Source organism: Phlebotomus papatasi, chromosome 2 (assembly GCF_024763615.1).
Source record: "Phlebotomus papatasi isolate M1 chromosome 2, Ppap_2.1, whole genome shotgun sequence".
Lineage (NCBI taxonomy): Eukaryota > Metazoa > Arthropoda > Insecta > Diptera > Psychodidae > Phlebotomus > Phlebotomus papatasi.
In genome coordinates this window covers 8,631,397-8,658,169 of record NC_077223.1, presented here as the reverse complement: position 1 = coordinate 8,658,169, position 26,773 = coordinate 8,631,397, and the positions used below count along the sequence as shown (strand labels likewise).

The following is a 26,773-nucleotide window of genomic DNA, read 5'->3' as shown; positions in this document are numbered from 1 at the left end:
GCCGCGTAGCGGAAAATATTGGAAATTGACAAAAAGTGGAGGGGAAGATTTTGGCGGGAAATTGACTTTTTATTTTGCAGAAGAGGGAAACACGTGATGGGGAAATGGGGTGAAAAATCGATGGAAAATCACTTAGAGAACTAAAAATTGGGGCTATTCCTGGGTCTGCTAAACAAGGTGACTCCGGGAGATGTGATAATCCGAGGCGGCGGGGCGAAATGTTGTAATATTTTTGGGTTTGTAGACATCTGGCGGTTGAACAAAGACCTTCCTCACATCCGGAAGGCCATCATCGGGTTCCGGTAGGCCCGCATGGTACTGCATTGTTGTCTCGGGTACCCTCTGGGTCACATGGGTGGGTTTTGGGGGTACACGTGGCTTGGAAATTGACCGATTGCTAAGCCTTGTTGGTGCTGCAGGAGAACTTCCTGTAAAATCCGGCATGGAAATAGACTCCTGACCACCCTCACTCACTTCCGTCTCATCAACCTCCCTGATAATCTGCCTCAGGGACATTTTACGCTTCTGACGCTGCCTGGCGTGCTTCGTGCAGCTCAAAATGATACTCAGCAGAACACAGAACTCCACGATGGCCACAATCATGCCAGCTCCCAGGAAGATCACATACTGCTGTCGATACCACAAGTCAATCTTGTCATAGCAGCTCTCCAGATGCCGAAAGCTCTGATACTCGTGCCTCTGGAGAGATTGACAAAGGGACAAATTGATGGGCTTGGGACCCAGATACGCATTGCGATCGCGGGAATTCTGAAGGGCACAACATGTGAGGGGTACTGTGAGTTCCCTGTGACCAAATCCCTGCAAACGCCACAGGGAAGTGTCATAGTTGATGTCACTGCTGATGGCGCAGCACTTGAAGAGAGTCTGAGCGAGATCCATTGCTGCTGTAAACTGAAAAGAACATCCACAGAGGCCTTAGCTCAAACTTCCCAGGACAAATTCAGGACAATTTCCCTCACCTGCTCTTTCCCCGGAACACCATAGCTACCCTGCAGAGCCCTAACCATCTCCGTCTCATCGAGATCCAAGCCCATGCACTGAGGCCAGAGCGTGATTAGAAGACAGATTCCAAATTCGATTAGAAGAAGCACCAAAACCACCAGAAAATACTAAAAAGAAGAGATAATTCTAAATCTAAATCTAAAGCAACCTTTGTTAAAATTAAATTAAATTAAAAATTAATTTGCAGTGACACAGACTGAATTTCTTAAATAAGCCCCATGCTTTATGCCACGCCCCTTTAGCGGATATTGTCATTTTATTTTGAATATTAAATAAATAAAAAAAAAACAAAGAAAATAAAAGAAATTCTCGAAGAAATCACGAGATTATTTACCTATAACGACATTTATTAGAATACAAAAATTATAGCATGGCGCGCTTTTGCAAATCTTCTTCTTCTTCTGTTTTACAGAGTCGGACGACATCGGATTCGTTCGGGCACCGCAAACTAACTTGTGCACCTCTTTTGGTTTCAGTCGGCGGATTTCTCTCTTGGTGTGAGTGTGACATCTATTTGTATGCGTTTTGTATCGTAAATTCAAGTGGCAATCGCGGCAACTGAACAACCCAGTAGCCATGCCACTACTGCGTAGTTATGCCAAACGTAAGGCATACTCCAAACCGATTTGTAAGCATTCCATAAGGTAAACACACCCATAACGTTTTAATAGGTTGAATGGGTTGAATTAAATCAGAGAGGTGTGCAAGGACCGTTGAAACCGAATAAACGTCAAAAAAAGTTTGTTTTGGTAGCGTTTTGACCATTGACGTACGTGTTTCATTTGACGTTAATTCAGTTTCAACGGTTCTTGCACGCCTCTGAATTAAATAATCCAATTTTGTTTTCGGTTATAAAAAAAAATAAATATGACAAAATTTTATGTGGAGTGTTAACAGTGATTTTTAAAGCGACAAATTTGATTTAAAATATAAATAAAAATTATAAATAAATATTTTAGTTATCATAAAAAACATCTATCTACAGATTTTTTCCTAAAAATACGGTTAAATGTTTCAAAACTGATATGATCTGTATTTTAATGGACCTAATAATAAGAAATAATGTTTTCACTGTATCAATAATTTGTCAAAAAGGGAATTTTGCCTGAAATAAAAGGAAACATCCATCATAATCGACTTCAATAGGTCGCCATTGAGGCAGGAGTTATGAAAGTCGCTTTTTTACACCGAAAACATACACGTCCTTTGACATGCACACAATTTGTTTTCAACTTATTTTAGAGAATTTTTAGGAAGTCCAGTGGTACAAGATAATTAAAAAAACGAGAATAAGGTATGGAATCTTGCTAAAATGAACGAAAACATTGATGAATTTACGTTTTCTGGCATGCCAGAAAGGCCAAAATATGGGGTTGCCGTATGAGAAATCAGCTTACCTCAAAGCACTATTCCAGGTTCCTCCATACGAAAAAATATTTAAACCTAGTTTAACTTTAGCTCTGCAATAACACGCAAATCTGTGGTACAACTGAAGTTATTCTTCGTTTCAACATTCAGCTAATTCAGCTAAGGACAACTAATGTATCAATTAGCATACGAAAAACTACCAAATAGTGTTTTGGGGCTCATATTTTTAGCGAAATACACTCGGATCTTCGTTATCCGGAACTTCGTTATCCGGGTGACAGCTGCCAAACACTGGCGGTTGATGTATTCAAAATTATTTTTTACTATACATGAAGTTTCTCCAGTGTGAATTAAAGTATTATTATCATTGTATTGAAGTTTTTAATACATAATTATGATAAAAAAATGAAACATAAGCACACCATGAAGAAAATTCTCTTGTTCTTTGTCAGACAGAAAATAAATTCACACAGCACAAAATATAAAAAAAACCGTTGATCATTCAAAAAACCTAAATGTCATTTTGTCCCCCAGTCAACCGGATAATGAAGAGCCGTGTGTATGAAGCATGTCTCTTAACATTCCGATCCGTGGTATATTTCCCTTACCATACCACTTAAGACTTGAAAGAAAGTACGGGAATTTGATTCAAAGTATAATTTACCGTGTACCGTGTAAACAGACGGAATTCCCACGAAATATTTCATTCCGGACGGGAATTCCGGATGGAAATTCCCATATTGAACTGTCAAAATTTTACCATCTGCTCTATGCGTCTCTGGTGGAGTTCAAGCGCAACACAAAAATGCTCCGAAGATTTGAATTTCAAATTGTGTTTTTTCCGAATATAAATAACGGAATATATATCTGGAAGATATTTTAGGTACTTTATTTTATTAAAATGGCTCTACTATATTACGTGTTGTCTTTTATACTCAATTATTAATATGACAAAGTCTTTAGAATAATTGAAACAGCTTTTGGGATACTCTCAAATAGATTTAGGATAATTCGGGGGGAAATCGAAGTACAACCAGAGTTTGCTACTACTATTGTACAGGCTGTAATTCTTCTCCACAACTTTATAAGAAAGACCAGCGATAGCAAAGATCTAATTTTTGAAAATGCTCTTAACGTTGAAGTATTTAGAAGGAAATGATAGACATATCCCCGGCAGACCAAGCAGCGAAGCAAATTTAAACAGAGATAAATATAAGGATTATTTGTATAATAATTGAATGGATATTGTTCCAAAGAAAACGTCTGTAAAAGATTTTAAAACTCTATTTTCAATAAATTGAAGGATAAAAAGAATATTTTTCTTTTATTTCAAAGTAATATTTTATAGCCGAAAATTTAATTTCTAAGGTTTTCTTCTATAACTCCTATTTAGTGAACTTCGAGAGCTCTTACTATTCTTTAAATTCCTTTTCTAAATTATATAATAATAATAATAATAATAATTTATTGATTGATGCCCAGGTTACATAATATAACAAACAGGACTATATTCTTTACATTTTTTAATAATGGGATCTAGTGAAAAAGATATGTTTTGAATCTGCCTTTCCAATTATTAAACCCACTTCTGAAATATTGTTCGTTAGTTTTGAAAAAAAAATCGTTCGAATTTGGGAGGTAAGAAACGGTAAGAAATGAAATACCCCCCGAGCATTTGAATTTAGGAGATTCTACAGTAGACTCTCTCAAATTCGGGCATTTGGGACTGAAATGTTACCCGAATTAGAGAGAAATTCGGGTGACAAACTTTTTGAAATGCAACAATTTTTTATTCATCTGCATACATTGAGTTTACATACTCATATTTATGGTAAATTTCATGAAATCCCTTTAACCCATTCAGTCAATATACCAGAAATACTTGAGATAGAATGTTCATATTTTGTGATTAGTTTCCTACAGATTAATAGATGAATTTTTTGAAAAGAAAAAAATTTTACCTATTATGGGAGCGCGAGGAGCCTCTGTCAAACACACGTCTTAACGGTCACTGAATTTAAATTCTGTGCATTAATTCATTACAAACTCTATTGCTTTAGATAGAGTAACTATCCAAGAAAACAAATTGGCAACCAGAATTCAAATCAGGAAAGAGGAAAGAGGCCAATTTTAATAAATTCGATGCGATGTCGAATTTTCCGTCCGCCATTTTGAGCAAAAATTTTGCATGACCTTCCGCGAAGCAAGAAAACGATAACAAAATGTATTTTCATCTCTGTCGGACTATTTTTTCCAAGTAATTGAAGAACTAAAGTTACTAAAAATCCATTCCCGACAGCAATTCGAGTATCAGTCGCCCAGGAATAAATCATCTAAAACCACTCAATTTGCGTATGATGTATAATACCATGGTAAGGAATGGGTTAATAATGCAAAAACACATCAAAGCTAAGACAAACCATGGCAAATTTGAGCATATTTACTTCATTTGATAAATCAAAACCAAACTTGAAAAATGTCAACAAACTTTTTTCAAAATTTAACTGCTGCCTGAACGGGTAAGACCGCCTCCAGGCGGTCATTCTATAAATCGCATTCACTGCGATAATATTACTTATTTGAAGTTGATATATCTACAGTGTCCTCAGTTATAGTCTAACTAACTTATTTTCTGAAGCTGAACTCATTTTGACCTTTCGTTTGCTTACAATCTTCAGTTTTGTGTGACAGGTCAGAGAAAAAACAACAAAATGTCGCTCGCGACATTTTGCGTTTTCAAGTGCAAAAAAGATTGTTTTAAAGTAATCTAACTGTAGTAAGAATCTTATTTCCTGAAAGATATGTTCTTCTAGTTTGTATATTTCAATTGATAAGTGTGAAAAAACTAGAAGTAAGAGTTTTAGAAGAAAAAAAGGAAGACCGCCTGTGGACGGTCTTATCGGTTCAAGGGTAAAATTTTCAAAAAATACCGATTTTTTATTTAATTATTTTGGTTGTTATAGTAAAATATATTATTATTTTGCAACAAATTTAAACATGGAAAAGAATTGAGATTACACGAAGACTGTCCAGAATGAGTAAAATGGTCGATTTCTTCGAATTAAGCGAAATTGATAAAGAAGCAGACTTCAACAGTGATGATGAATTCCCTAATTCGTCATTTAATGCCCCAGATCGTGAAATAAAACCAGAAGATGAGCAATGTATTTCAAAGGACATTCAATTTATACAAGAAGATGATGTTTTCATAGCTGATCTGTGACCTATTCGGTAAAAATCAGTCTTATTGAAACACTTTGAGCTTCATTAACGTCTAATTATAAAAATTATAAACGTTTTTTTCCTAAAAATTATCATTTCTTAGATAATCATACAACATTCACCCATAAAAAACGTTTAAAATTAATTTATTTTACTATTTGTTCACTATTTTTCAATTAAAATATTTCAGTCTTTTTATGCCTTAAACGGATATGACCGCCTGGAGGCGGTCTTTACCTTTTCTCACCTGGCGCCCAAACGGAAAGAGATAATGAAGAATGGATGGTATTTTTGAGTTCAGTGGACCATTAATTACCCTAGACAAAATTATTTAACTACTTTCTTTTGGATATTAAAGAAAACACCGTTAGAGGGTTAAAGAGTAGCCCGGAGTAGCCCGATCTTAAAAGAGCCGAATTAGCGATAGTCTATTGTAACTCTACTGTACGTTTTCAGCTGAATTGAAATCGGTTAGCAAGTGGTGCTCGCTGGGTTCACAGTTTTTCATTATTCATAAGAGAAATGTAAGTGGTGTGGTTCGACCACTGGGCTGTGCAAAAATATCAAACAGCACTGGAAAAGAAAGAAGAAGATGTTGCTATAAAACCATAAAAGCCGAATGAATCCGACAGTCGAAAGTGAACGTCGAGTAGAAGAAGAAGAAGATAAGAAAAAGAAGATGGAGTTTGCTTAAAATATCTCATTGAGGGTAATTTTTCCGTGATATTTTTGTGTGAAGAGAGTTAAAGTGGTGCAGTAAAAGCATATTTGGTATTGAATTGGATGCAAGTGTGCCCCATTTGATCGAATGAAAGCTATTTGTGGACACTACGAGTGATTTGTGTGTGCAAAATACGGATTAATAGGGCGGTGTCACTCCGCTTTTCACTCTCTGGTTAGCAGACATCTTGGGGGGCGCACAGTTGGACTTTTTTTTTGTGGTGGTGTTTGCGGAAAAATAAAAGGAAAGCCCACAGAGTTTTTTTGTATTTTGGGGTTTGGTGTAGGCACAGAAATTTTGGTGTGAAAATGAATGAGCTGGATAGCTTGAGGCAGGAAGCTGAGACACTCAAAAATGCCATTCGGGATGCCCGAAAAGCGGCCTGCGACACGAGCCTGGTGCAGGCAACGAATAATTTGGAACCAATCGGACGGATCCAAATGCGCACCCGACGCACCCTTCGTGGTCACTTGGCCAAGATCTATGCCATGCACTGGGGCAGTGATTCACGCAATCTCGTTAGTGCATCCCAGGATGGTAAATTAATTGTCTGGGATTCTCATACTACCAATAAAGTCCATGCCATACCCTTAAGATCGTCCTGGGTTATGACATGCGCCTATGCCCCAAGTGGCAGTTTTGTGGCATGTGGTGGCCTGGATAACATCTGCAGTATCTACAGTTTGAAGAATCGTGAAGGGAATGTTCGTGTATCGCGTGAATTGCCCGGGCATACGGGTTACCTAAGTTGCTGCCGTTTTCTCGATGACAATCAAATTGTCACGAGTTCGGGCGATATGTCCTGCGGACTGTGGGACATTGAGACAGGGCAGCAAGTGACATCATTCTTAGGACACACGGGAGATGTTATGGCATTGAGTCTCAGTCCACACTGCAGGGCTTTTGTATCCGGTGCATGCGATGCCAGTGCTAAACTCTGGGACATCCGCGATGGACAGTGCAAACAGACTTTTCCCGGACACGAAAGTGACATCAATGCTGTCACATTCTTCCCAAATGGCTATGCCTTTGCCACTGGTTCAGACGATGCCACATGCCGATTATTTGATATTCGGGCAGATCAGGAGCTGGCCATGTATAGTCACGATAACATTATATGTGGCATAACGTCTGTGGCATTCTCAAAGAGCGGTCGACTTCTCCTTGCCGGCTACGATGACTTCAATTGCAATGTCTGGGACACAATGAAGGCCGAACGGGCAGGCATTCTGGCTGGACACGATAATCGGGTATCGTGTCTGGGAGTCACTGAGGATGGCATGGCAGTGGCTACAGGGTCGTGGGACTCATTTTTACGTGTTTGGAATTAAGAAAATTATTTAAAAAAAAAATAAATAAAAAGAAACAAAAAATAAGGCACAATGTTTGTAAGGTAAGAAATTCATTTATAAAATAGAAAGAAAAAAATAACCAAAAAATATTGCAGAATGATAATGAAATTAAATAAATAAAGAAAAAAAAAGAAATGAAAAAGTGACATTGAATGATTAAAAGAGAGATCGTCTTTGCGATTGACAGGACCTCTAGGTGGCAATCAGTTGAGATAGAAATGAAAGAAATTCAAAAAACTACGGTTAAAAAAAATCACTAGCACACATTTAGTAAGATTTTTTTTTGTGAAATACCGCATTCATATTTAAATAAAAAAAAAAATTAAGATAAAACAAGATGGAAAACTAAGAATAAAAAAAAATCCAAGTAAGAAGAATTCTCTAGGTATCGAAAGAGATTAAAAGAGATAAATAATAAAATAATATAATAAATATTAATATGGGGTTTAATATATATATAAAAAAAAAGATAAAATAGTCACTTAAGAATGTGACTTAAGGAACTACTTTGCATTTCACATTTCGCACATTAAACAAAAAGAAAAATTAAAAAAAACGAAATCATAACCTCAACATTGAATTCATCCAAGACGAAAATATCCAAAGCCGGAAGTACAAAGAGAAAAAAAATCGCCAGAGATCAGGCCAAGGCCTGGCTTGAGAGGAGAGGAACTTTAAGAAAGTTCTTTGGCTCAATTTTGACGTGGCTACTTCATGTTCAACGTAGCGAGATAACTTCCGGAACTTCGGATCCAGGAATCATTTAAAAAATAGCATTAAATAAAAACATTGATCAATCGCAGTAGAATAAATAGTGTTTGTTCCCAAAAATTAAATAGTGTGAAAATTTATTAAATGTCTCACAGCTGCACTGAGAGAAAATACCAGATTGAATTTTAATCTTTGGATTTGAAAGGGGGGACACATTCCAGTCGGAAGTACAGAGAAAAATAGGAACTTTTCGAAAGATCCCAAAAAAGTGTAATAAAATTGATTTTCGGACAAAAAATTACTTATCGGTTCATAACCGGTTCATTACCGATTCAAAACCGATTGAAACCGGTTCAATTTTGTCGGGAATTCCAAGACCTTTCCAACGAGCCCAAAATGACCCCATTCGCCTGATAAATGCGCTCTCTAGAGCCTTTTTAACCTTTGACCTTCAAAAATCGTTATTGGGAATGATTCAACGGTATTTTCACACATGGTCAATTGTCCGCCTGGGTAATCTCTAAACATGACCAAAAATGAAAAAAATTGAACGACGCGTTTTCGAGCTATCCCAAACGGAATGGGGAGTCAACTTATAAGGGGGGGTCCCCCAAAGGTCCCAATTCGCTATCTCTAACCGTTTGGCCTCTAGAGCTGCCGACAGCCGGACGGAAAGACGGATAAACAGCGTGAAAATTCGAGCAGTAAAAACTTAAAAGGGTGATCTATTCGCATTTTTGCAAGTTTCTTGGGTTTCGTAAAACGTTTTTTTTAATTTATTTCTAGGATTTCGTGAAGAAATGAGTTTCTTGAAGCTCTTTTTGATGTTCCTAAGTTTTGCGAGGAAATTTTTGAGTTCTTTGCGGAATTTTTGGTTTTTCCCGGAGTTATTTATTTATTTTTTTTAATATTTGGGTTCTCGAAACAATTTTTGAGTATTTCGAAGAAATTTTCCGCGTGTCGCAAAGAAATTGGCTTAGTTTCTTGAAGCTATTTTCGAGATTCTGAAGTTTCGCGAGGAAATTTCCAAGTTCTTTCCAGAATTTTTAGATTTTCCAGAGTTATTTTTGAAACATTTGGGTTCTACGAAACATTTCTTGGGTTTTTCGAAAAAAAATCCGACTATCTTGAAGAACTCTTCAAGTTTTTCGTATTTCTCGAAGCATTTTTTTCCGGGTTTCTCAGGATTTGTGAAACAATTTTTGAGTTTCTCGAAGAAAATTCTGAAGTTTTTCTGTTTCCAGAAGCAATTTATGGGTTTCTACGGTTTCGTGAAGAAATTATTGAATTTCTTGAAGGTATTTTTTATGTTCTCAAGTTTCGCGAGGAAATTTCCAAGTTCTTTCAAGAATTTTTGAATTTCCTGAACTTATTCTTTAAAATATTTGGGGTTTTCGAAGAAATTTTCCGGGTTTCGCGAAAAAATCTTCAAGTTTTGTCGTGTTTCTCGGGTCTTTTGAAACAATTTTTTTCTGTTTCTCGAATAAATTTATGAGTTTACGATACTTATGATTAGAAATACTTGGGTTTCCAGAAGAAATTTTTGAGTTTCTAGGGTTTCGTGAAGAAATTCATGAGCTTCTTGAAGCTATTTTCGAGGTTCTCAAGTTTCACGATGAAATTCTCAAGTTCTTTTGCAGAATTTTTGAATTTCTCGAAGTTATTTTTTGAAACGTTTGGATTCTACGAAACATTTTCTGGGGTTTTCGAATAAATCTTCAAGTTTATCGTGTTTCTCAAAGCATTTTTTTTGCGTTTCTCGGATTTTGTAAAACAATTTTTGAGTTTCTCGAAGAAATTTCTGAATTTCCCGGTGGCATCTTTTGAAATACTTGGATTTCACGAAGAAATGTCTTGAATTTCTCGCGTTCCGGAATGAAATTTTTGAGTTTTCCAAACTTCTTTTTTTGAAATACTTAGGTTTCGTGTAGAAATTTTAGGGTTTCCTCGGGTTTTATGAAGATTTTTTTTGAATTTCTCGAAGAGATTTCAAGAGTTTTCCGAAAAATCTTCAAGCTCTTCATGTTTTACGAAGCTGTTTTGGATTTTTATCCGTTTTCCGGAAAATTTTAGAGTTTTCCGAAAACCTTTTTTTTTTTTTGAAATACTTAGGTTTCGTTTAGACCTTTAAGGGTTTCCCCGGGTTTTAAAAAGATTTTTTTGAACTTCCCGAAGAGATTTCAAGGATTTTCTAAAAAAAAAAACATCAAGCTTTTCATGCTTCGCGAAGCAATTTTATGATTTATTGCGTATTACGAAGAGATTTTTGAATTTTCCCGGAGATACTATTTGAAATACTTCAATTTCTTGGGAACATTTTTATGTTTCTCGGGTTTCGTGAAGAAATTTCTAACTTTTCCCGAAGTTCTTTTTTGACATACTTAGATTTCGTGTAGAAATTTTAGGGTTTCCCAGGGTTTTATGAAGATTTTTTTGAATTTCTCGAAAAGATTTCAAGGGTTTCTCGAAGAAATCTTCAAGCTTTTCATGTTTCGCGAAGAAATTTTTAGATTTGTTGCGTATCACGAAGAAATTTTAGAGTTTTCGAGAGGTATTTTTTGAAATTCTTGGGTTTCACAAAGAAATGTTTTGGGTTTCTCGGGTTTCGTAAGGAAATTTTTGACTTTATCGAAGAAATTTTCACGGGTTTCACAAAGAAATTATCAAGTTTTTCGAGTTTTGCGGAGCAATTGTTGGATTTCTCGCGTTTTGCAAAGATTTTTAATTTCATGAATCAGTCTTTGAGTTTCCCGATTTTACCGAAGAAGTTTTCAGGCTTTTTGGTTTCACGTTAAAAATTTTTCGAGTTTCTGCAAGTTCTTTTGAGTTCTTCGGAGAAAATTTTGTGTTTCCAGAGTTTACGAATAAATTTTTCGGAATCTCGCCAAGCATCTTTTTGATTTTTCGGATTTCACAAAAGAATTCTTGAGTTCCTCGAGTTCACGAAGGAATTTTCGAGTTTTCGGAAGTTTCCGAAGCAAGCTTTTAAGTTCTGCGAAATTCCTTTTGAGCTTCCTGAAGATATTTTTTTAAGTTTCACGAGTTTTTGCAAAGCTATTTTCGAATTCTTCGGAGTTAGATGAAGCTATTTTGGGTTTTTCGGATTTTTCGATCTTCGAATTTATCCGGTTCTGATAAGTAATTTGTGGTTTTTTTTGGGTTTCGCGATGAAATTTTACGAAGCTATTTTTGAGTTTTTCGAATTTCAGGGAACGTTTCTTGAGAAACTGACAAGGCTTTCTCCAGATGAGTCGTTAAACTCTTTTGGAATAATTCAATAAATTTAATTAAATTCATTGAATTATTGTACTGGAAGTGCAAGAAGTGCTAGAAATATTGCTAGAAGTGGTGTACAGATGGATCTGATGTCTCCCTCTTGGACTAAATTTTAATCTTCAAAGTTTGCAGAATAAATTTAAGACTTCAGTGATTGTTTTTTTTTATTTCAATGCCAAAAATAGAATTTTTAAGGATATTAATAAGTAATTGTTCTATTTTTTATTACATTTTCCCAGTGAAGAGGATGTAAATTTAGAACTAAAATAAGGCTAAAAGAGAATAAAATTTCGATTTTTCGTTTTTTTGTAGAAATAAATTTAGAAAAGTCAATTTTGTGATTTAATTTTTCTCTCAGTGTACCTCCTCGATATTGTGCAGTCATGTAATTCCGCTAAATAAAATTATGATAAAAAAAGTAACTAAAAAAAATTTTAGAGGGTACGCCTGGGAAAGGATTGCTGATCCCTAAATAGCCATATTCGAGTAGAGAGCCTCTCTTTGTGCACAAATCCACTGAAAAAACACCCCTTAATCAACTTTTGTCCCGCAATCGAACCACTAACCAAATAACCTCGTGTCTTTTAATAACGATCATACCGAGGCTCAAAGAGAATCCGCAATATGGAATCATCGTAAAATAATTATTCCTGGATCGTCTGGAATTCTTTTTCATAGTAATTTGTCATAATTTTTTTATCTTAAGAAAGAAATAAAGAAAAAAATATATAGTAAATCTCTAACATAATAAAATTAGCAATTGTATTGAGAACATAGAATTAAATACTTTCATAGTTATTCTTACTGGCAAAACAAAAAGAAAATGTGTGAAGATAGGAATTAAATTTCATGTGTTAGTCTTTCTAAAAAAAAAATGAAGAAAAAAAGAAAAGTGTTATATATAAATAAATTATTATAATATATCTGTATTTAAGCATAGGTTCCTCGTTTTCCCCCCCCCCCCCCGGCACAAGGACGTGCGCGTTCCTCCAGGTGGGAGGAATGTTGCGAATCCTTCACAATATTCCTTCCTCCTTCCTGTTTTTCCTTCCCATTCACTCCCAACATTTTCCAATCTCATACTTCCTCCTTCCCATTTCACAAGTACCCACTCTTTTCCTTATTTTCCCGCCCATTTCCCCTTCCTCATAGTATTTAAGTTAACTTAAGTGTTCTATGTTCAAAAATAATATTCTTAGCTACTCGATATTGTGCAGTCATGTATAATTTGGCTAAATAAAATATATTAAAAAATAACATCACTGTTCTTAGTCCTCATCCAAAGTTATACGGGTTTCAGACCTGGGACTTAGCCATATGGCTTAACTGCTCCAATTCTTCAACAATCAAGATTTTTTGGAAAAAATTAACTTATATTTCTCCTCAATTCATGCTTGGTTGCGTCTGCCGCCGACTTACCACGACCGATCTCATCAGGTAAACGACCGAAAACCCTGAATCATAGATCCTATATGCCAAGATTTATACAGATTTATTATTATTATTTATTTAATCACAAAATAGTGTCATCCCTCTTACAATTGTGATAAAAAAAATTGGAAGCAAAATGAAAAACACAGAAAGAGCGAATGACAAAGATTCGAAATCAGGAATGTTTAAGAGACAAATTTATTGCTTCTAGGATCCAGTTACATTCCCGGAACTACCATCGCACGAAGATCAGTTACCGGAAGTCCTCTGTAATGGCCTCTACTAAAGGATTTCACAAAGGAATTCTTGAGTTTCTCGAGTTTCCGAAGAATTTTTCGAGTTTTCGGAAGTTTCCGAAGCAACCTTTAAGTTTTGCGAAGTTTCTTTTGAGGATTTCTCTACTATGGATACTTGGTAAAAATTTTTTTGCCCATACTAGTGCAAACAAAGCGAATAAAACTCAGTACATGGATAATGCGATTTAATTCTCAGAAATTAAGTGCGGGATTTGCAGGGCTTTCAAGGCTTTCAATCTCGAGAGTATCGTGAAGGAGGGTAGAATGAAGGTGTGAAGGAGGGTTCTCTAATACTTATGACTGGAGAAGATGGATGATTTAGTTCTTTGCTCAAGCCCTTCTTTCTTCTTCAGAAACATCTTTTTTAAACTTTAAGAACTAAACCATCGATTCTTTTAGACTAAAATAAATTTTAAAGCTTATCATAATGGACAATTCACCTATAGATCTCAAAGATATTCTATCCCTCCTCCCCGATACCCTACTAGACTCTACTAGAGACTAAAAGTCTCGCAAATCACGCAATGTATAGTCCTAGATGTAGTAAATATGCAAATTTTCTTAATGCATAATGCCATTTCGAGCATTTTTTTCGGTCCCAAAAATGTGCATAATACCAAGATTCCGTGTAATGTCCCAAAAAATCAGCTTAGACCAGAAACCCTTAACTCTTTCGCGTCCCACTTTTATTCAGCAAGTGAATTCATGTAAAATTGAGTTTTTCCTAATGCTTTATGATCAAATATAATAGTTCAGAGAGGAAAAAAAATGTCCATTGCGTGAAAACTCGGAAAAACTCCGGGTCATATATGACCCTGTTGTCCTCAAGGGAAGTGTATTTACCATTTTCAAAATCTATATATATCACGGGCTTTTTAAGAGTTTTTTTTGCTTGAAGTTATTAATTTGGCCAAAACCATGGCAAACTGGATTGCTTTGGTGAACACTGTACTCTTGGTGTTTAAGGAATCTTCCTGGTAATCCCTTGAACAGTCACTGTCACAATATTTTGAGTGGTATTTGGCAAAAATAAACTTATCCACATATTTATTCACACACAATACAATTGCACAAAATATTGCAAAATATGTTATAATTCATCAGATATAAGATGAAATGTCCAGGAGCAAGATGTCCCACCTGCATTTCACGAAGAAAAACAATGTCCCAGTCCCAACTACATTTCGCTATAGGTTTGGGACGAAAACACTGTTACCCTTGGGGACCATAGGGTCATATATGACCCGGAAAATTCTACACGCTTTTTTGGAAAATTGAGAGTAGTTTATTATATCAAAATATGCAATATACAATCTTTAGATATTCTATTTTGTGTTTCTAAACAACTTTTTGATGAAAAAAATAAATTAATATAAAAAATTTTGAAAAGGAAAAGTCATTTCACAAAGTTCGAAATTAGTGATTTTTGATTTCAAATATTTTCTTTTCCTGAATATCTGGAGTCTTGAGAAAATTAGTGAAGAATCTTACATCCTTCTATTATGATGTCGTGCACAAACCGATAGATTTCAATTAATGTTAATAGTCAAAAAAAATTGTTTTTTCCCCGGGTCATATATGACCCTAATGACGCGAAAGAGTTAAAAGAATTCACTTGAAAAATCGGCATAAATCCGATTTTAATGATTTTAAATGCTTCGTATTGGTAAACTTCTACAATATTTTTCAATGTGTAAATACTAACTTTGTTAGTACTTTGTTAATACTAACTTTTGATCCAGCCTGCAGAAAGAAATTACGAATGGCAGCCGCAGAAATACGGCTATCACTTGGAAGAGAATTAAACAAAATGACGCCTTTTACGAAAAGTGACCGATAGAGGCAGTCACCTTGAACTTTAGGCACTGCGAGTTCTCGTCCTCGAAACCTGGCTGAACCTTCCCTAACCAAAAGATACGACAGGTAGGACATCCAGAGTCATTAAATTCAGATTGGCTTCATATTAACAACATAGATTCAGATAAGCATCATAAAGAACGTGTCATACTCAAAAAGTGCTAATTTTTTCTTTCCTTTAAAATAAAGCACTTTTAATGATTTAATAAAGGGCATAAGATAAAGGAGATCCTAGAGCAGACCTGTGCTTATTAAAAGTCGTGTAGTATCGGAAATTTTGTGTTAATAGTTCTAATGGAAATTGCAGGTAGCCGTGCTGGTAATACTAATCCCGCTTATTCACGATGCCATGATGAATATTTTTGCGCAAAAAAGACATAATAGAAAGAAAAACTCTTATAAAAATAAATTGTCTTCTTGATATCTTTGTCGGAAGACGGGTAGCTGTTCACTAATCACCCTTTTATTTAAATCTTGCGGAAATATGAAGAAATTTAAAGAAAATATCATTTCAAATGACAAGCTTCCTAAATCGTGCGCAATTCACTTGACAAACGTCTGGCGGCACTGCGGTTGCAAAAAAATCTCTGAAATCCTACAAAATATTTTCTTCTCTATTTTATCCTTATTAGCAGGTCGTGCCCCTTCTTGTAATATGTACTTTTGCGTTCCTTATTAACCAAAATAGTGTTGTACAAAAGGGTTTTTCTCAAACCTATTCTGAATTTTGGGACAGCTCAAAAGAATATGAGTCTTTCAGCTCAAAATTTCATCCCAATGTTATTGTTGTAATATCGACAATTATTCACAATTAACCCAAATAACTGTATTCAACTAAATTATCAAAAGCATTTTCTTGTGAAAATGACTTAACTCTAAGGAATTAAACAATTTTCACATTAAAAAACCTTTCATTTTCTCTACGTGAATTTTCGCGGCATTTCGAAGAATCCCAACTGGCACCACCAAATTCACTTCGGCTTTTCTTTTAGCTCAGGCCTGGCCTAGAGCCAGCAGAAGCAGCGGTGGTACAGTGGGCTACACACAGAGAAGTGATTTTGAGAAAGCGGTGTTGAATTTGGGGTTGAATTTGGTGTTGGTGTTGCTTGAACACCAAACGTAGTAGCATTCACACCAAATTAACACCTAGTTTTGAATCAATGGTGTTCTATGAAATGCTTTGGCGGTGTTGTATTAACTCCGCCACAGAAATCTCTGAAATGGTGCAAAAGTAACACCATCAATTTTCTAAACAGTGCTGTTGCAACGCCAAACGGTGTTCGTCGCTCACCATCGACCACACACACAGAAAAATGAAAAATTCTTAAACAGAAACACCCAGGAATTTAATTTCAAATCCCATCCAATGAATGCCAATGCCCTAATTCTAAATCCTTGATCATTTAGTTTTAGTTGCAAATCTGTAATTCTAATTGTAATCTCTAATTTTGGAATATCGTGTGTGCCGATGCAACGGTTCCCGATATGCTTTGAATACATTATAGGAGTTCGTGGCGCAGCTGGAAGATGCTCGACTGTCATCACAAAGGTCGCGTGTTCAAATCTCGGCGCAGGCTTAAATGTTGTAAAAAGATTTTCACGCACCAAATGGCTTTGAAATACAGAGAATATCGTCCAGGGAGGGCCCCAAGCCCTCAAACAATGGTCAAAAATTAATAAAAATCACGCAGAAAAATGGAAAATTCTTAAATAGAAACACCCAGGAATTTAATTTCAAATCCCATCCAATGAATGCCAATGCCCTAATTCTAAATCCTTTGATCATTTAGTTTTAGTTGCAAATCTGTAGACATTTTTCATTTATTGGTGTAAAAGGAACACCTATATTTTCTTGAGATGGTGTGATACAAAATCCACAATGGTGTTCCAACAACGCTAAATTTGGTGTTAATAATTGGTGTAAAATTGGTGTAATCAGAAACCCAAAGCCGGTGTTAGTTACTTTGTGACACCACTTGGTGTATTCTGAACACCGAATTGGGGTTAGTTGATTTTGGGGTTGAGGTTGGTGTGTCCGACAACACCATTTGGAGTTGTTATGCCACTAAAATTTCTCTGTGTGTAGCGAATGGTGTTTATAATGTAAAGGTCTCGAGTTCGATTCTTGCTTTGGCCTTATATTATTTTTTATCATGTTTTTTTTTAATTACATTTTTTATCGCGCTTTTATTAATCAGTGACCGTAACTATTAATATAACAATATTTCCTTTATACTGTAATATTATAGTTATGTTTGAATAATATTTTTTGAAGCTTTTCTACGCGGCGTACGAGATGTCTATTGGTTTTAATGAAGTTTTTTAAAGAAATAAACACTAGAAATTTATCCTGATATGTTCTCATTGGTCCTTTAAATACATATTTTTTTTTAAATAATTTGCCAAAACAAAGAAGGAAAAAGAAGCGCTCCCGCGAGGATCAAACGAGTATCATAGGGTGTGATGTCCCGGAAGCATAGAAGGGTAAAGAGAATATAATTAACCTTACGGCAAATAGAAGTTGTGTTGAAGATTACTCCTAGATTTTTGACTTGATCAGAAAAGGAATAGTTTCACCGTATAAAGGTGTATCAGATGAAAATCAAGAGACAATCCTTTTTTTTTAAATTACAGCTTGGAATTTTTTGGGATTTAAAATCAAACCATTGAATAATACCCAGTGTTCAATTCTGGAAAGATTAGCATTCATGTGGTGAAAGGCTTCTTGAGGATTGGAAGGGTTGCCCTCAAGGTAGATTTGAAGGTCATCTACATAAAGATGAAAAGAGCAATCTCAGCAATACTGAGTAGATCATTGATGAAGAGGGGAAAAAGCAGTGGACTAAGTAATAGAGTCATGACTCTATTCAGTGATCTTCATCTCTATTCAGTGATCTTCCACTGAAGTAAGAATCTTACTACATGTTGTATTACATGTTGTTAATACTTAAAGCAGGTTAAACTGTAGCTTTTTTGTAATAATTTTTATTTTGTGACCATTGTGACTATAGTAAACTTCTGAAAATGTGGAGGCCCTTAAAATGTGGGGGCCCGGTGCCATAGCCTCGGGGAACCCACCTAAATCCGGCACTGAGTAAGATTGAATAAGGGCAACCACAGTAGATGAGAAATTAAAAAGAGAACACAATTTATAGCAAAGGAGATTATGAGGAAGACTATCAAAAGCCTTAGTCAAATCTAGAAGAACAAGGATCACAAAGCGACTTCGATCAATAGAAGACGCAATATCATAGTTAAGTCTCAGAAGGGCTGTAGTCGCTGTAGTAGTACTATGACCTATGAGTAGTACTATCATTATAATTTTATTTTTATTTTAGCTGGTCTAAGGCCAGCGAAAGGTTTGTGTCTTGGCAAAAGCCTTGGCTAGCTTGGCTAAGATTTTGTTAAAAATGAATTAGCGGAAAGGCGACCCAGTTAGTGCATGTTGACTTATTTCAGTATTATCATTATTTTAAAAATTTTCTTTAATATTTTTGATAATTTTTTCTATATTATGTTTCTGAATGGAACAGTGAATAATTCTGTGGATTTAGAAGAAGTAAAAAAGAATTTCATCAGTCCAAAAACAAGCGTTTAAGTAGCACTCTTCGAAAAACGATCCAGTTACCCCACCTTACTATAAGCAACAAAAGATCATGCGAAAAACTAATTCATGGAGAGTTCTATCTGGTGAGCTCGAGCATTTCGCAAAGCTGGGACGCTTTGTCATCTCTCTTTTTCCATAAAAAAAATATTAAAGCACCTTAAATATTTATCAAAATATATCAAAAATTTCTTGAGTAGTTTTCTCCTTCTTAAAAAATCGCTATATATAAACAGCTAATTTTTGGTCTTCTAATTCAGGCAACCCTCTTAAAATGTCCACATTTCTAAATATTATTCTAATCCTGTACCTCTGTAAAAAAAATGAGTTGTCCGAAGCTTGAGTCATCCTAAGGCACCGCACATCCCCCTTTTAAATTTTACTTGTTTTTATTTATCAAGTTTTAAGACAGTTTTCCGAACTCCAAATTGATTTGTCAGAAATTCCAACTTTTCTACATCATTCTGGCTTTTATTTGACTTTGTGCGCCTCTAGCGGTAACTTAATAAAACATCGAAGTTCTTTAAAGTCTTCTTCGAATCTCTAAACATTTTTCAATGTAATGAGCGTTACAAAGAACATGAAAATATCCATTTTCCGCTATGATTTTCTAGATTATTCGCACCAAACTTCTCTTATGTTCATCAATTTAATTTTTTAAAAGTATTTTTGCCACTGAACTTTCTACTGGTATAAATTTCAATAGAAATGAGGAGAGACCTGAACAAAGAGTCAGCTTCAATGAAAAAGCATCTCTCACATCTCCAGCCAAACTGAAACTTCCGTTTGGCTTGACAAAACGCTAAAACAAATTTCCGCGGAACTGTGCACCAGGAAATGTACTCACCACTGAGAGAATGCAGTAAGTTCCGGAACAGGCAGCCCAGCATCCGATTAAAGCTGCGCAGATGGCAATAAATCCAGCTCCTGCGAGTCCCAATGCAATGTAGAAGAACAATGGTTGCGGAAGATCCACCAGTTGTTCACTTGTTGCTCCCAGGAGTCGCGAAAGTAGTATTCTGGGATTGTCCGTGAAGAGGAAAAATCCACCGGCCAGGAGTGCCATTCCACACGTTAAAAACACAAAATTTGCCGCACCCAGGACAACCTTGTGTCCCTGGAGTTCTCTGGATGGCATCTCGCACTCTTAAAGGGCTACTGCCCCGGACACTTTCAGCACAAAGAGACACTGAGGCGTGAAAGCACAAAATTCTTCTCTCTTCCTACATCTTCCCCAAAAACAACTTTGAACTCTCTAAAAGACAATAGTCACTGAATCTGGTGACACAGTCGACGTACGTCCCTGATTTTCTCCCCACAATTCTTCCACCTGAGAGACCTTTTAACCCTTCCACGAAAGACGCTCCGTTGACCTGAAGATGAGCCACAAGAGAGATTTGGAGTGTTCAGGGCGAGAAAAATGGCGATGGCGTGGGTGTATTTGTGGGAATCACAGAGTGTGACACCCCGAACAATTCAACGGTTTTCAGGGAGTCTCTCATGTGTAGCGGAGAGCCCCGAGATTGAGCACACGGCGAGAGTGGCTCTTTTTTTTTTGCTGCAGACGCCATTCCCCAAAAAAGACTTCACACATATTGCAATCGACTGATTTTCTCATTTTTAAAATTAGTCTCATTTATTTTATTTTTGATAGTAGATTTGTACATGGATGGAGATATTCATGACTTCCTTCTACCCTAACTTTAGAAGTTCCATTGTAAAAGTCCTTTGTAGAAATCCTGGAAAAGTCAAAAAGTTTTAGTCTTTTGGAAGAGGCTAAAATTCTTTCTGGCTTTTCATCTTCCTTTCCACAGAACACACAGAGGTATCCCTGGGAAACTTTAATACCGCATACGTGCTTTTCTAGATAGCAATGCCCTGCTTTTTATCCTTGTACAGGATTGTGGGGCACTTTCAGACAACTGACGTTTTATGATCTATTTTTACCTTTTACCATGTCCCAATACCAACTAATTTTATTAATTATTCAACAAAAGCTATAAATAACCTCAAAAAATTGCATCGGAAAACTCTGTTAAATACAGATTTATCTTAGGAGAGATCGTGGCAGTATTAGACAGCAATTGAATTTCTTTTTACATATATTTTGATTACAGAGAGTTTTTCTCTTTGAAAGAAATTCTCAGGACCGAAAAAAAGGCGGTGAATTCACTTCTATGACACGGAAAATTTGCATAAGCACAGGAGATATCTTTGAAAAAAGTCACGGAAGCGCCGTGATGTATGCAAACATTTTCTGCGCCAATCTTTCAGCCTATATTCAGCGCCAACGGTTCAAGAGAAGTACATTACCGCGTGAAAAATATTTGCATACACTTATGGCCTCTACGCACTAGAGAAATTTATGTTCATATTGGAGCAAATTCCCTACGCTTGTGTAGGAAAAACTCTTTAATATGGACATAAATATCTCCAGTGTGTAGAGGCCATTAGGGAGCATTTAAACGGGGGGATTTTATTTCGAAACCGCCATTTTGAAACAAAAGTCCCCCACTGAGTTTTAGACCGGTGCATTTTTGCCTATCTTTCGGCGCTTAAAATCTCCCTCTTCGAAAGTTCCATTTGTTTATGTTCGAATATTTTGACATTTCAAGCGATTTTAATTTTTTGTTTTTTTTTGTATTTCAAGAGATGATTTTCTCGTGAACTATTTTCAAAGTTATCAAGAGTCGAAAAGCAGGTGAAATAGGGACACGGTATCGATCTCTATCGTTTAATCTTCATTTGAATATGGTCGAATTGTTAAATAAACATCCTTGTGTAATTATGGAATCTGTCAGCTGAAAAGTGATATTCAATCAATTTCTAGGAACTTAGAGACCCTTACGTATATGAATAAAGTTGATTTATAGGAAAATAAAAACTTAGGATATTTTCTTAATTTAGCAACAATATTGGAATAAAATCCTGCGGTAGGACGGTTTTGAAATAGAGGATGTGTGCCCCATCTCCTCTTCCTTATGAAGTGTTTGTCACCAAGCATAAATATTAACTTTAGCACTCTTTAACAAATTCTTTAATTGTAAAACACTGTGTGATTGACGTTCGAAACGTTTCGAAATGAAATAAAAATTCTCCCAGACTACTATTTTAGTTAGTGCACATTTGGGAAAATTATAACAGAGGGTGGAGAAAATTTATCTCAGGAATGAACCACTAGGGGAGATTTCCCGAGACTCACCGGTGCATAGCACAGTGGGGTGTATTTCGAAATTCCCCCGTATAGAAGACGCCTTACGGGCATTTCAAAAATGATTTTTATGAATGAGCTCCCAATAGTAGGCAATTTATATCAAATTCTTTCAATCCGTTTTCACTGAAACCGGAATTCCTTGTACTTGAAATCTGAATGAAGTGTGTAGTGAGAGTGAAGCAGTGCGAGACCGTTTCCCACTTTGCATAAATCTTTCGTACAAGAAAATCTCTTTGACTGGATTTCAAAGTCTTTTGTTGAACCTCATGGGCGTACCAAAAAGCCCATAATCATTCAATTAAAATTTAAATGAATGTAGGGTGGAGTAATCACTTATCGCCACTTTTAGGAAAAAGTGAAATTAATTGTATTATAACTTTTGACCCCTTATTTCAAGATAACTCAAATTTGACACAAAGTTATTTAGATGTATTGGCTGCATATTCGTGAAAACAATGTTCCTAGAATTTAACGCTGGACTACTCCAAAAACTAATTTTTATTAACAATGCAAAAATAACCACTTCGTCGCCACTTTTTACCACTTTTCGCCAGTTCTGTAACTACTTTTCGCCACCCACTTGGAAAAGTTAAAACTCGATTATTTTGAGCAATATTATGCAAATATATTCAGCATTTCTTTTTCTCATGATCACCTTATTATTACTCACATTAAATGATTTTTCTTCATTAAATGATTTGATAAATCAAATTATTAGACTATTGCAGAAAGTAAACAAAGTAGATTTGACAACTGGAAATCTATGAAGTGAAGTTAGCGTCGCCTATTGAAAAGCTATGGCGACAGGTGGTGAATCAATTTTAGAATATTACCACTTTCCGCCATGCCTCATTTTTACATAAAAATAATATAAAATGAAATATTGGCCTCAATTCTGAGACCAAGATCAAGATCAAGATTACAAGCTGTCAAATATTTCCACGATCAAGATTTCATATTCTGACGCAAAACATTTATGGAACCTAAATTGTCTTAGCTAGAACCAAGATTTCAAGATTTTCCACACTTAACGAAACGTCAGTTCTCACAAATATCTTCATTTCTTTGCCGAATTTGCTGAAATTTCGCCGTATAAATTAGAAAAATTAATTATAGGTTGTATTATTAAATAATATATGACAGTCCATAATCGGGAATAAAAGAAGTGAAAACAAAACTTGTGACGTGTAATAAACCTTGAAATGCTTATTCAAGATGTGATTCTTTTGCAGATCTGCTCAAGGTCTTGTACTTCGAAACGTACATCTAGAAATATGTACCATTACGATTAAATTACAAGATCAAACACAGTATTTTTTCAAAGTAATTCTCTTTTTGTATTATCTCTTATAGAAATATTCCTTATCAAAAATTATTTCCGCATGAAACTCTTCAAATTGTTAGTATCTTGAAAATTCCAAGCACCTCCGAGAGGTTCTTGGAATTATTTCAAGAAAACAAGAAATTTGACGTCTTGAAATCTTGAAATATTGGTTCCAGAATTGCAAATTTTGATATCCACACGGTTTGTGTCTTGGATTTCAAGATTCCAAGACATTTGACATCTTGATCTTGATTTTTTGATTTCAGAATACCAAAATCTTGAAATTTTCTTGATCTTGATCTTGGTCTCAGAATTGAGGCCAATGTTTGTGAAAAAAATACAAAATTTTACGAATTTGTTTGTGGGTTATACGATTCACGAGAATTTCGTAAGTCCTCCATAGGATTTCACAAACATTTACGAACAATTTTACAAAATATTTTTTTTTCTGTGTAAACGATTATATATTTAAAATGATTTAGAAAATATGCTTAAAATTTAACTTTTTATATTAGGCATCAACAAAAATTTCATTAAAATTGAAAGTCAGGATTTGGAGACATTTACACTAAAAACTTGATAATGGATTTTGTCTGATTTTAGCACCCCTAGCGGAAGGCACCTAAAGTTGTGATATTCTTAAGTATTTAGGAATTTTCCATTTGTCAACAAATGGGTTCATATTAAAAAATAAAACAAGAAATTAATCAAACGGAAAGGTTTTTTTTTTGCTAAGGCCTAGTTGTTTCTTTTAGGATAAAATCTAAATCTATCACACAGCAACTTTTTAGGACATTGAAAGTGCAGTAAATTTCCGCCAGGGGTGCTAAATCTTATTAAAAATAAAAACAAATAAATAAAACCATTGAAAAATAATTGACATGCTTATCAGGATTATCAGTAATTTCGTTGCGAGGGGAATTGTTTTTTATTTACGTAATTTCCTGCAAAAGAATCCCAAATACCATAAGCTTAAAAGGGTTTACTTTGAAAGCTTTTGTGTGCTCTATGGAAGGAAGGAAATGCCAGCCAAGCGGAAACTTTTTGACGCTCACCAAATTCCACCACATCTGCCTCATCCACAGCGTCAGATCGTTCCCGCCATGCGTCGGAGTCAGAAGTCCAGTGATCGAGTCCCTGGAGCAACAGCCGAGCTGCAGGAGAGTCCCGGACGAGGCACAAGAGTGTCACTGAGCTCAGCAATGTCTGCAGAAAAGCCCATCCCGGTTAGTTAGGTGACCGAGCCAATTAAAAATGGTAAATTTCACCTGGAGGCAGATGGAGTTTCTCCACCACGAACTTCTTCCGGCGCTGCTTGAACGCCAGATCGAAGGTTTCTGGCCGGAAAGGTGCCAAAGTGTTCACAGCTGTAATTCTGTGAATATGCACAAGACCATGGTATTCCCGGTACATGGCATTGGTTTCAGCCTCAGCACCACTGAATGACTCAATTTCTATGGCATAGTCCACGAGATTCCTCAGCCTGGCCAGGAGTTTAGGCTCCAGGCAATGGAAGAGATGAGTTGGGATTGAAATCATGCAAACAGCTGTGGAATTCCGCATCAAGCTCCTCAGGATCACTAAAAATCTCACCAATTTCCCTTCAAAATCTTCCTTGGTCCACCAGAGTGGTGAACCCAGGGAATTCAGACAGATCCTGAGGAGTTTCTTTTCTGACTCCTCAGACAATTTAAAGCATTTATCGGATAATTTCTCTTTTAGAGCTTTTTGCAATTGCCCAAAATTCTCATTACTCCCAATACTTGTAATGTCACAGGTGTCAATGTCACCCTGAGGTACATTCCTGGACAAATCAAAATGATAATCTCTCTTTGAACCCTGCTCCAGGCTCACTTTTGGCAAATCATTGTATCTCCATGCTATTCTCATCTCTTCCTCAACATTTCTCAACTCTGTCCGTTTCTCAGGCACCTCCTCAATGGCTTGAGGAAGCTTCCGGACAAAATCATCAGCATTGTCCTCCTTGGTGGCCAGAAACACTGAATGCTTCCTATAGACACCCTCAGCGAGAAAATATCGACAGAGCACCTTTGCATAGCTATTGTACTTGTCCTCCTCTATCAGGAGAATCGTTCCCAGTGGCATGCCACCGCCTTAAACATCCCCCCGGAAGCCAAAAACACCTCTGAATACGACCCGGAGTGATTTTTTTTAGGTTAGGACTTACCAATTATGTGATCAATTGAAGAATTCCCAGTGGATACCAGCAACTGACCATTGTGGAGAGATGGGCGACATCCCTCGATGCTGGACACTAATTTTCGCTTCTGATGTAAGCTCATTTCTCACAGAAAACTAAGAAAAATTGTGGAAAAATGATGCGTCTCCTCTCGACTCATCTGTTTTTGCGACTACTGCGCAGCCTTGCGGGATTTTTTGTAAGTGAAATTTCGCGGGAAATCATATCTTATTTTTCGAGGTTTTTACACAGCTAAAATTGAATTTATAGATATCTAAAGCTGTCTACACACTAGGGAAATATTGCAATAATAACATTTCAAAGTGACATTGAAGTACAACTTCTATATTGAAGAGAATATTGAAACCAATTTTTCAATATTTGCCTACACACTTAACAAATTGACTTCAATATTAAAACTTCAATATTACAACTTATTAAAATACCATTTTAGTTAGAGATTCAGTTCATTTTAAACATAGAAAAACTCTTGGAATTAGCATTATTATGTACAGAAACACATCTCAGAACATCATCATAGATAGGATCAGAGATTCTTTTCTATATCCTGTCCAATTCTTCCCAGAGACCCGTTTTTGTCAGGACTTCTCCCCTACTTCCTCTAGAAAATAACAGATGTTCTGGGATTTTGTTGTATCTTTTGTCAAATACGTCCGGAATATTCATGGTGATCAAAAGATTGCTCCTGGTTCCTCCAGAAAATCACAGATCTTCTTGGATTTTCCTTTGGATTTTGTCAAGAACACCCAAAATACCCAAGTTGGTCAGAGGATTTCTCCTTGACTATTTCAGGTGTTCTTGACAAAATACAGAAGAAAATCCAAGAAGATCTGTGATTTAGTGATCTGTAGTGAGGAGTTACTAAAAATCTTCTGACCAATTTGGGAATTCTGTGTGAATTCGACCAAGTGCACAACAAAATTCCAAAGGAACTATGATTTCCTGGAGTAGCCAGATGAGAACTGCTAACCAAGCTGGGTTCTTGGGAAGATTTGACAAAATGTACAGCGGAATTCCGAGAATCTTGGATTTTCTGGAGGAAGCAGGAGAGATGTGTCTTGATTTGGATTTTGATCTTGGATGTGTTTTCATTCATGAACAAGGAAAATCGAGCAGTTCTGTGATGTTCTGAAGGACGAAGATTCCTGACCAT

At 35.9% G+C, this 26,773-nt stretch overlaps 3 protein-coding genes across 4 annotated transcripts; 1 reads left to right on the top strand and 2 right to left on the bottom strand.

Moving 5' to 3' along the window:
• Positions 1-48: 48 nt before the first annotated feature.
• LOC129803636 (tetraspanin-11) lies at positions 49-20,411 on the bottom strand. Its single transcript, XM_055850348.1, has 3 exons — positions 19,709-20,411; positions 981-1,130; positions 49-912 (listed from the first exon to the last, which is right to left on the bottom strand). The coding sequence occupies exons 1-3, from the start codon at positions 19,997-19,999 to the stop codon at positions 169-171; spliced, it is 1,185 nt and encodes a 394-aa protein (XP_055706323.1). The 5' UTR covers positions 20,000-20,411; the 3' UTR covers positions 49-168.
• Positions 6,236-12,930, top strand: LOC129803638 (guanine nucleotide-binding protein subunit beta-1). The gene has a single exon (XM_055850349.1). The coding sequence runs from the start codon at positions 6,643-6,645 to the stop codon at positions 7,663-7,665; it is 1,023 nt and encodes a 340-aa protein (XP_055706324.1). The 5' UTR covers positions 6,236-6,642; the 3' UTR covers positions 7,666-12,930.
• A 67-nt stretch (positions 20,412-20,478) lies between the features above and the next one.
• Positions 20,479-25,789, bottom strand: LOC129803634 (elongator complex protein 4). Of its 2 annotated transcripts, XR_008751876.1 has the most exons (4): positions 25,588-25,789; positions 24,668-25,513; positions 24,455-24,605; positions 20,479-20,600 (listed from the first exon to the last, which is right to left on the bottom strand). XR_008751876.1 is itself a non-coding variant. In XM_055850344.1 (3 exons), the coding sequence occupies exons 1-3, from the start codon at positions 25,700-25,702 to the stop codon at positions 24,514-24,516; spliced, it is 1,053 nt and encodes a 350-aa protein (XP_055706319.1). In that variant the 5' UTR covers positions 25,703-25,776; the 3' UTR covers positions 23,839-24,513. The 2 variants fall into 2 exon arrangements, 1 of the variants encoding a protein (XP_055706319.1); XM_055850344.1 differs by lacking the exon at positions 20,479-20,600 and having other exon boundaries at positions 23,839-24,605; positions 25,588-25,776.
• Positions 25,790-26,773: the final 984 nt, after the last annotated feature.

What these genes read in the sequence shown, in the direction of transcription:
- LOC129803638 (XM_055850349.1), top strand. Translation starts at nt 6,643, where the DNA reads ATGAATGAGCTGGATAGCTTGAGGCAGGAAGCTGAGACACTCAAAAAT.
- LOC129803636 (XM_055850348.1), bottom strand. Translation starts at nt 19,999, where the DNA reads ATGCCATCCAGAGAACTCCAGGGACACAAGGTTGTCCTGGGTGCGGCA. An exon ending in CTTACTGCATTCTCTCAGTG is followed by an intron (nt 1,131 to 19,708) that starts GTGAGTACATTT and finishes TCTTCTTTTTAG; the next exon opens with TATTTTCTGGTGGTTTTGGT. An exon ending in GTGTTCCGGGGAAAGAGCAG is followed by an intron (nt 913 to 980) that starts GTGAGGGAAATT and finishes TGTTCTTTTCAG; the next exon opens with TTTACAGCAGCAATGGATCT.
- LOC129803634 (XM_055850344.1), bottom strand. Translation starts at nt 25,702, where the DNA reads ATGAGCTTACATCAGAAGCGAAAATTAGTGTCCAGCATCGAGGGATGT. An exon ending in TTCAATTGATCACATAATTG is followed by an intron (nt 25,514 to 25,587) that starts GTAAGTCCTAAC and finishes GGGATGTTTAAG; the next exon opens with GCGGTGGCATGCCACTGGGA. An exon ending in GAAACTCCATCTGCCTCCAG is followed by an intron (nt 24,606 to 24,667) that starts GTGAAATTTACC and finishes GCTTTTCTGCAG; the next exon opens with ACATTGCTGAGCTCAGTGAC.